Source organism: Bombus flavifrons, chromosome 12, assembly GCF_040668555.2.
Source record: "Bombus flavifrons isolate JBK064 chromosome 12, iyBomFlav1_principal, whole genome shotgun sequence".
Classification (NCBI taxonomy): domain Eukaryota; kingdom Metazoa; phylum Arthropoda; class Insecta; order Hymenoptera; family Apidae; genus Bombus; species Bombus flavifrons.
Window position 1 is genome coordinate 11,561,289 of NC_138453.1, and position 10,190 is coordinate 11,571,478.

The 10,190-nt window shown below is 29.5% G+C and overlaps 2 protein-coding genes across 3 annotated transcripts; both read right to left on the reverse strand.

Moving 5' to 3' along the window:
• Positions 1–306: 306 nt before the first annotated feature.
• LOC138185683 (disks large-associated protein 5) lies at positions 307–3,585 on the reverse strand. Of its 2 annotated transcripts, XM_069124823.1 has the most exons (5): positions 3,359–3,585; positions 918–3,281; positions 725–847; positions 543–625; positions 307–448 (listed from the first exon to the last, which is right to left on the reverse strand). In XM_069124823.1, the coding sequence occupies exons 1-4, from the start codon at positions 3,513–3,515 to the stop codon at positions 582–584; spliced, it is 2,688 nt and encodes an 895-aa protein (XP_068980924.1). In that variant the 5' UTR covers positions 3,516–3,585; the 3' UTR covers positions 307–448; positions 543–581. The 2 variants fall into 2 exon arrangements, with proteins under 2 accessions (XP_068980924.1, XP_068980923.1); XM_069124822.1 differs by having other exon boundaries at positions 307–625.
• A 904-nt stretch (positions 3,586–4,489) lies between these two features.
• Positions 4,490–6,432, reverse strand: LOC138185684 (NF-kappa-B essential modulator). Its single transcript, XM_069124824.1, has 5 exons — positions 6,106–6,432; positions 5,732–6,025; positions 5,126–5,677; positions 4,854–5,039; positions 4,490–4,763 (listed from the first exon to the last, which is right to left on the reverse strand). The coding sequence occupies exons 1-5, from the start codon at positions 6,421–6,423 to the stop codon at positions 4,641–4,643; spliced, it is 1,473 nt and encodes a 490-aa protein (XP_068980925.1). The 5' UTR covers positions 6,424–6,432; the 3' UTR covers positions 4,490–4,640.
• Between the last annotated feature and the right edge of the window lie 3,758 nt (positions 6,433–10,190).

The following is a 10,190-nucleotide window of genomic DNA, read 5'->3' on the forward strand; positions in this document are numbered from 1 at the left end:
GGATGACTTCATTGGCTATATATTTATCCGATTAAAAGTGACGGTGGTTTTTGATAAATCAATAAGTCATATTGTCATGCAAGGAAATAACCATAATCTATCACGATAAGGTCAATAAAAAATATTTTTGAATATTTACTAAACAGAATTACCTAAATTAACATGAATCCAATTTAACTTGAACAAATACGAAACGCGTGATTAGAAATATTTTTTGGATATACATATTATTCACTGATATTCAATTATAGCGCCTATCTATTTCATCAACTTTGTAAATATGCATATACCCACATGAACATCACCTTAACGATAATTTCGTTTTATTAACGTACATAAATTATACAATACACATAAATTTACAATCTAAATCATGTGCAAGTATTATTTTAATTCTTTGTAAAGAATATGTTATGCAATTAAAATGCATTTAGCCCCTATTATATATCTAAAATAAAACATTAAGATTGGACAACAGCAATAGTTGCAATACAAATAATCCATATCAAATATCAATTAGAAATCGTAAGAACTTATTGTACCTTTATGAGCCAGTTACACAAATTTCATAATACCGAATATTATAATTTCTTGTTTTGCGATCTCCTGCTGATACGTCGGGACGCTAAAATCGAATTATAATTACATACAAATATATATCTATAAAAGAAAATATATACATAATATCAAATTAACAAAAATTAAAATAAAATTATTTAATTACATTTCTCTTCTATTCCCAAACTAGAGGTTTCCATTGACATACTCCTACTTTTACGTTTACTTTTTTTAACGTGAGGAGTCAAAGGTTGGGATGGTTTATTTGTCCTATTACTACACTCATTTTCTGAAATAAAACATGTTCATTTAAACATTGCATTTAAAGACAAAATATTATGTACTTTATATAAAATTACCTATGCCAGAAAATTTTACACTTCTTGTGGATCTTCTCTTGTCACTACTTTTATCCAAACACATGTCATTACAACTATAACACAACAACTCTATATTTGTCTTTTCATTATTACTAGCATTTATTTTAAAACGACTTTTTCTTCTTCTCCTATCCATAGGAGTTTCATTTTCTTTATGTTCTGTTTCTTGTATATTACCAGATACTCTTCTGGAAGATCTTCGCCTAGGCATAGGTGTTCCTGTTGAAGTAACAATTCTATTTCTCAATATTCTTACATTGTCAGTTTGGTCATTTGTTTCCTCGTTGCTACTTATAGAATATTTTCTTAATTTGTCATCCAATGTACTTAAATCTATATCGTCTGAAGTTTCTTTGTTAGTTTTATTTAATGTGAAGGTTCCATCTAACACTGACTCATCCTCATCCACTGCATTTTGTCTGGTGATCTTCCTGAATGGTGTATTAAAACTTTTATTTGCTTCTTGTAATGGTGTAGCTTTTTCTATGCTTATAATCGGTATTTTATGATTGTTCCTATCTGCCGAATTTCTACTTCCCAGAGATTTTTTGATTTTGTCTTCATTATCAAAATCATCCTTGTCAGAAATACTGTCATCAAAATAAAGCTTTTTTTCTGCTTTAATTTTCATTTCTGTACTATCAAAGCTATCTATCTTTGATAATGCTGCAGCTAAATCCATCTTTGTTTGTGTTTCTTCGTCAATTGATACTTCATTTAAAATTATATGATCGTTAAAATTAATTTTATTTGCAGATTTTACTGTTGATTCTATTTCATTTAAATTTTTTTGTTGTTTCAATATACTCTTTCCTGGTGTTCGATTAGAATTAATGTAGGATATTGAATCATCTAACTGAATCTTTGGAGTTTTACACATCTGACTTATCTTTATTATTGTTAATGGACTCTTTGCTATCTTTGGTGTTTCAGATGATTGTACCTTTTGCAATATACTTAATCTTTTATCATCTCTCACAGATATAATTTCATTTTCACTGGAATTAATAGACCTAGATTTAAGTTCTTTCGCATCACCACTATTTCTTAACTTCATTTTCTTTTTTGCTAAGAAAGCTCTAACAGAACTGGGCTTCATTGATACAACTTTCTTTTTAACAATTTTTTTTTTAGCAACTGGTCTCTGAGCAAACAATTCCTCCTCTTTCCAAGCATGTGCACGAAGATTTTCTAATTTTTCAAATCGTACATCGCAGTTTCTCACTTCTATGTACATCATATCCCAAAATCCTTGCAAATCCTTACATGTAACTAACATTTCACCCTTTCCCGTTTCACAATCGCTAACTAATCTTCGAAATCTTTCAAACTTTTTGCTTATTAACAATTTTGTTTGCCCAATAGCTTGATTTATTTCATACTGACCATCATCTGTAGTGTCAGGCTTTGTTTTGATTTCTGCCCATTTTTCACATAATTCGTTTAATCTATTTATTTCTTTATTCAAAAGAAAATGAAAATATTGTGCAGTACGTTCTTCTTCTTCAATCGAAATATTTAAATTTTTCATAACTGTATCTTTCGTAGGAATATCGTTGTCCGAGGAACGAGTAAGACTAAAACCTCGTCTTAACTGTTGTTCTTTTCTGGCATTGCTTTTTCCACGACTAGAAACTATATGAGGTGAAAAAAAAGCTGGTTCACATGGAGAACTTGACCATATAGATGTAGACATATTATTGTCTAAAGAAGAGGCTGCTGCTGTGATGCTGTTATTATTATGTATTTCATTATCACTTGGTGTTTCCTTATCACTAACTGATAATTTTAATGATATAGATTCCACAGAACTATCTTCTGTATCAGCCACTGATAAATGATCCTTTTCTTCAATAAACTCTGTACTACGGTTTTTAATACTAGCCCTTGTCATTTTTGTAGGAGAATTTAAAAGTTGACTTAGTCTGGCAGGTGACATACTTTGTACGACTACTTTCCCAAATAATGGCATTTTAGGCAACCCTGGTGGAGCTTTAAATCTATGTCCCTCAGGGGCAAAAGATTGCATTTCCTTTTTCTGATCTTTATTTGGTACATTTAAATTCTTACTTGAATTTTCTGCATTTTTCTTCTCGTTTGCTTTATTCATTAATCGCTTCTCTGTCGCCCTTGTTACTCGTTTTGGAAGAGACTTAGAAGTAGTGGTAAGTGTATTAACTGGTGTAGTTGTTGTAATTGGCGAATATATTTTATGATGAACAACTCCAACTATAAACGGTCGTTTTTTTGTACGTTGTTCAACCTTCTTACGTTTTTCACGTTCGGCTTTCCATTTTTCAAGTCTACGTAGACGGTCTTCTACAGCAGGATCAGTCTGAGCTTCTGAAATTAAATTTTAATTAACTAATAGTAACAATTTTTAATAATTATTCATAAAATTTTAATAGTTTAATACAAACTTTCATCTTGAATATTTATCGTAGTGTTTGATATATTGCGATTTTCATTAAAAGTCTTTGCTCTGTAACTTTTACGCGACTCTTTATATCTTGCAGCGCGGATAATACGATTTTTTTCTGTATTTCCAGCATTACATGCTTTGTATTTCTGCAACATCGCTATTTTATTTTATACTTATTTTAGGCTGCCGACGAGATTAAAACGTATCTTTCGTTTAACCGTTTGTGGTTCAACGGAAAACAGTTTAAACATACTACGCTATAGAAGTGCTACCAACAGCAATGAAAGCTATGTTCTTACCAATTCCTTTCAAATTTTAATCTTCGCTGATATTAATTTATGCGAAATGAAAGTATAATTCCATTTACGACTCCTCCTCTAACTTTACTGTAAAAATTTCTTCGTTAATAACTCATTATAAACTAAGAAAAGAAGACTAAAAGAATATTTAATACCAACATAAGAATTTTTCCTTATGAACGAAACCTGTAAAATTGTATAATATAATCTTCTATAATATACACTCGTTGATAATTCGAGATTAATTATGAAACAATATAGAAACCAAACAATATCATTATATTCATACAATGTAGTTTAAATAATTTGTATTAAAATTTGGAGCTATTAAAAATGCTTACAAGCTACTTACAGTGTTCATAATACCAGCGACGAAATCATTTTTGTATTTTTTTCTGACATGATATATACAAGTTCGAAGTAATCTTCCAGTGCGCCAATGTTAGTTTAAACTTTTATATAACAGTGACTTTCGTTTTCAAGAATCTTTACACTCATACATAAACATATATTCTCTTTATTATTCCAATCTCACATGCGAGTTTTTATTTGTTCTTCAAATTATGCATTTCAATAATTAGTTAGGAAAATGAAAAACTTTCTATTTTTCACTAAAGAAAAGCTTTCAGTCTATATATATCATTTTGTAATAAGTACATATATCTTATCACACGTATTTCTAAATGTTATTTTAACGGATTCTCGATATTAACATAGTTAAATACTTGAATTTGTTATTAAATCATAAGGAAAATCCTTTTCTTTTATTTAAGCGTGTCAGAATTTGGAGGGAATAAATCATGCACTTCATATTTAATACTAAAATTTTAATAATTTTATTTTATCTTATTTACAACTTCTATTACAATAAAATGTATGTTGTTTAATACAACATTAATGGAAACATTTTTATATCTATCAATATTTCCATTTTTATAATTATATACATATTTAACAAAATATGTATTTCAAGATTTTGCACTAGTCTAAACTTAAACAATTATTAACATGAGTTTCCAGTAAATGTACATTTGGGAATGTACAATTACAGTTTGGACATGACAATGATAACAGTGTGGGCTGTACATGTTCAATAATGTTTGTCTGAAATTGAATAGATATAACATAATTTCTGATATATCACAAATAGTCAAATTATATATCTATAAAGCATGTAAACATTTGACAACTTACACGTCTTCCAGACGTATTTAGAGATTTAATTTGTTGTTGTAATCGCTCGTTAAATTCTATTTGTTTTTGTAAATCTGCATTTAGTGCATTTTTCTCTTGTAATAATATCTCCCTGAGTTTTCTCTCCTGTCCAAAATCTTCTTCATAAAGTCTTAACTGTGTTCGCAGCAAACTGTTATCTTCCACCTACATTAATGATGAAAGATTATTATTACATTTATTGTTAGAAAAAAGTATTTGATTCTAATTTTTATTGAATAAATCATACTTACATATTGTGCTAATTCTTTCTGCAGCTCTTTTATACATGCTTTCATTTTCTGTATACCTTCATGCATTACACCAATTTCAGCAATTAGCTGGTTATATTTTGTTTGAAATTTTTCCTTTTCTGATTCTAAAGACTTTTTATAATAAATTTCATATAATTGACTTTGTTGGTCCAAAGATGTTTGTTCTTCCTGTAAACTGATTTTTTCTTGCCGTAGAAGTTCTTTAGCATCGTTTAAATTTTTGTATTCTATTTCTAAGGTCTTTCTTTGACCGTCAAGCATCTTCTTTTCTTCTTCAAGACTTTCTCTCTCTTTCTGAAGTGCGATTCTTTCTTCTTCGAAAAATCGTTTATTATCAGCGTTTTCTTTTTCTGATTCTACAGTTTTTTCAACGGATTCTGAAGTCCCACTTTCCTTTAGTATTTTTACTTTGTCGGTATTTTCATTCAATATCGAGTCTAATTCACAGGAAACTTGTTCACTAAGTTGATTTTCAGGAATAGACACTTTTTCCTCTCTTGCTGTATCTTGTTTATCATTTGCATCAAGAAACTACAATAGAACAGCAATATTAACAAATGTATAAAGAAAAAAGATATAACATACCTCGTATCCCATTTCCGAATGACTAGTTAGTTCAGAGCTAAGTCTCATTTTCAGGTCCGCATTTTCTTTTTTAAGGTAGTTTATTAGTTCTCTAGTTTCAGCAAATTTTTTCTTATGATTTTGATGTATTCTCATAATATCTTCTTGCCACATTGCTAGTGTGTTAAATTGTTTTTTCATAGCTATATTATTCTGTTTCAATGTTTCCTTTAATTTTGTGTTTTCTTGTAACACCTCATTTAACTTTTGATGTACTTCTGCTGAATCCCATGACGCTATCATAGAATTATAGTCCTGCATATAAAATTAAATTTAAACAAGTCTACTGGAGTTAATTTAGAACATTAAATTTTAGTCAATTAACAGATACGTACAATAGACATACACTTTTGTTGAATATCAACATAAGATGCAATTGATGACTGTTGGATAGTATCCAGTGAATCTTTACCTAGCACCACAAAAGATAATGATGCGTCATCTTCATCAACAGCACAAACATCTTTAACTGCTGCTTTACAGTACAAAGGTGCATCCTCGTCCAATTTGAATCTAGCCTTTCCATTATTTACAGTAAAGCCAAGATTCTGCAAATGGCTTTCTGGCTCGGCATATAGTCTTGGATTAATATTCAATAGTTCGATTGAGTTTTGCTCTTCTGATGTAGATTTTTGTTCTTCATTAGGCTCCATGGTTAATTTAGGCTCCATCTAAGTACTTGTTGATATTACAAAATGTCCAGTAACTATAGTTTTATATGTATATTTTCTTTAAATTACGATAAACTATAATTTAAATTTAAGATAATAATAACAACAGTTTTCAAAGTTACTTCATTATTTAGAGCAATATAAAATCTATTGGCAATAATTAATATTAGAATTTAGATATATTTTTTTCATAGCGACGAATAAGTGACAGTTAAGATAAAATATTTTTTATTCCAGATTTTGATAAAATCCAGGCTTACCAGAATCACTGTTTTATAAATATGACGTCGTAGAAAACTGATAGTTCATTATATTTCACTTTGTATATGTTGATGAATTATATGAATGATAGCGCTACAAAGCGATCATGTCCAATCATAAAATGAATTAATTTCTTAATAAATAGAAATATTTCTTAATTTATTCTACTATCGAATTTTATTTGTGAAAATTAACTTTTGGCGGAGAGAAAATTTTTTGGTTTCAGACCACGTTTGGAATAAATATACACTTTAGTATATGGAAACCCTAGATAATTGATTCACACAAAATGTCGGACTTTTTCTTACCAACTGTGCAAATATTTCACTATTTAGAGTTTATTTCTAACAATTCTTTACTAGTTTCTACTAGAGAGGAAATGAGAGTGTAAGGTGTTAGTGTTAAATTATTAAAATAAGAAATAAGTTTATATTCAATATAATTCACCTACGTGCCTTAAATATTTAGGACTATTCCATGTTTTTGCTACAAAAATGATATATTATATGAACAATAAATTTAAATAACATAGTAAATCTTTATTTCTGACATATTGTTTCAGGCCTCTACTCTAATGTTCATACATTTCAAGAAAATGAATAGAAAAAATAATTTATGCCATTCATTTAATTGATACATCTATATTTATCTTTATTTCGTAAAATTAATACTTAAAATATGATTGATCAAATATATTAATACGAACATAAACCATCTTCTTCACCCGTTGAGAAACTACGATCGTTAGGGTGAAATGTTAGGGAGTTAATTGGATTAAAGTGTCCTTTTAAACGCGCAAACTCTTCAAATACTAAATGAAAGAATCAGGAATTGAAGTTTCTTTGCAGTGAACGTGCACATCCAAAATCCATTTCTTCGGCTCCACCCCGGTAGATCAAGATACTATGGATGTTATGAATTTATCACTTCAAAAATTATACATTCGTAAAATCATAGATTAACACATAGATTTGTCTAACATTTAACGTTTATTTTAGTGTATTTTACGCGGTACTTTGATGCCATATTGGTTTCTATTCACAATTCATCCAATGAGGAGAGTCGCTGACTGTAAATAAATATGAAATAAAACACGTTGGTAACGGCCATTTTGCGCGGGATTTTGAATCGTGAGTATCGGATTAGTTTTGAGTTATCCTTTACTTTCCTGCTGCCGTGAGGACAATACATCCTGTACTTCGTCCAATGTACTATTACAGTATTACGTGTGACGGTATCCCATAAGATGACAAATTCGTTATCGCTTGCGACGCGACGTTTGAATTGAATATAATTCTCATATTTGTTGTAGCAAATCGTAGAAAACGTAAGAGACACACTGATTTTTCTTGTGATCGGTATTTCAGAATGTGAGATACAAATGAATAAATAAATTCCATAATAAATCCCGTATAGTGTCAGATCTATTCTGTATTTAGTCAATGATTAAGTCAATGACTCGACACAGATAAAATTAAAATTACCGTCCCATTGATACGCTTATGTAACGATGCAGCACGTCATTCACACGATGAGTATGTTAGATATACGTATATTGCGAAAGAATGATAACGATTTGACTCAACATACTAAAATTTATTATCACAGGTTCAATGTATATTGTCAGATGACAGTTAAAGACTAAAATGTAAAAAAATAAGATTAAAAATTATTCAATGTTTTCTAGAAATCAGCAAACTTGTCCACGCGGACGTATGCAAGTATCAGATTCTCTAACCGTTAATCCAATGACGCATGTCCAACAACTTATTTTATGTAAAAAAGAAAAGAGTAGAAGATTATGAAATTCCATGCTATAAATGATCCTTTGACACTTTATAAAAAAAGTTATAGACTTCAAACCAGTCTACTCACAACAATGTATAAAAGAATATCAAAGCTCGCTCTATGGAATTTGCGAGTGCAGATGATTAACATTTCCTTAATTAATCCAACAAATGATCTGCATAATTGAAGAAGAATAATACAGAAAACATAAAGTGCATGATGCATGCAATATTTCTTTTCTTCAGTTTCGTAATCAATTAGTTGTTGCTGACGAAAATGTTGGATGTACTATTAAAGTATAAATATAATCTCGTAAACAAGAGATAATCAATTTTTCTGTTCTTTCGAAAATATTTTCCTTTTTACGTCATGTACAAAATAAAAAATATCTTCGAAGCGACTCGATGTGAATTCAAAGCAGTTATACAATTTGATATCTCCATATCATATGACTTTTTATTTTTGTTTCTTATTTTTTATATTTCAAGTTTTCTATCTAGCCTAAATTATCCGTTAATAATCATTTATTTCTCGTTTTACGAAGGATTTACAATTTTGTACTGCAGTAATTTTGAAGGAATATTTAAATTCGTTATTTCTTACGTTACCTCGTTTTTTTTTTTTTTTTTTAGAAACATGCATAATGATATGCAACATCATTCGTAGAAATCGAATATTGAACAGTTGCATTGTATGATATGTTAAGGAGAAATAGACACGTTAGGTCAGGCAGATGACTACCGGCTGACGGTATACTATCCCAGCTTTATTCTACTGATCTCCAAACCGGACTACGTAGTATATGTGGATTTATCTCATAAATAACCCATAAAGAATCAATATTTTATTGAATTGTGCATATATTTTTGCATAAGCCAGTACTAGTGATCGTTAAAATTATATTGTAATAAAAATTAAACGAATATTTAAAAATTATTTTGCGTCGATACGAAGACAACGAATACGTTTCTCCAAACGATGATATTAACGTTAATATTTTATTACGAGTTATTTTTATATATCAATCTTTCTTTACAGTCAGTAAGTAGTGGCACTTTAAATGATAACTTTACCTTTGAAATTGCGTTGTTCTATGATATCAGTTTATCAGTAAATATTAGAGTTGCGCAACAAAGCTCTGGTAACCCACCTTCTTAGATTTTCTGCTAGATATATACAGTATTAGATATATGCAGATATATGCAGGTTACTTATTGATAACATTTTCGATGCTTCTACATCATCCGTTATCAATCGGACTCTCACGATATTCCTGGCACACGTAAATACAGGCTTATCTTTTAGTGAGCGAAAGAACGATTTCTAAATGTAAACAAATATACTTTCAGTAATATTCCTCTAAACAGGAGATTATAGTCTCAATATAGAACAACTGCTTTAAACATGTGATCTCGATATATGATAGACGATTTATCGCAACGCGATAAATGTTTGCACCAAGATTGAATGTTATAACGATATATAAAAATTAATGTGTCACAAATTTTTGTAACTCGAAGTAGACTTAATGGTAAGAAGAACTCGGAAACTGTACTATGAAAAGACTTCGTCAAAAGTGACGCGATTGGCAGATTCGATTTTGACGTAAACTCACGCGATACAGCGATACATTATTATTAGTACCTACTAGTGTCATTTTTGAATCCTTGATAAGAAACTGCCAAATGGTACTATATTGT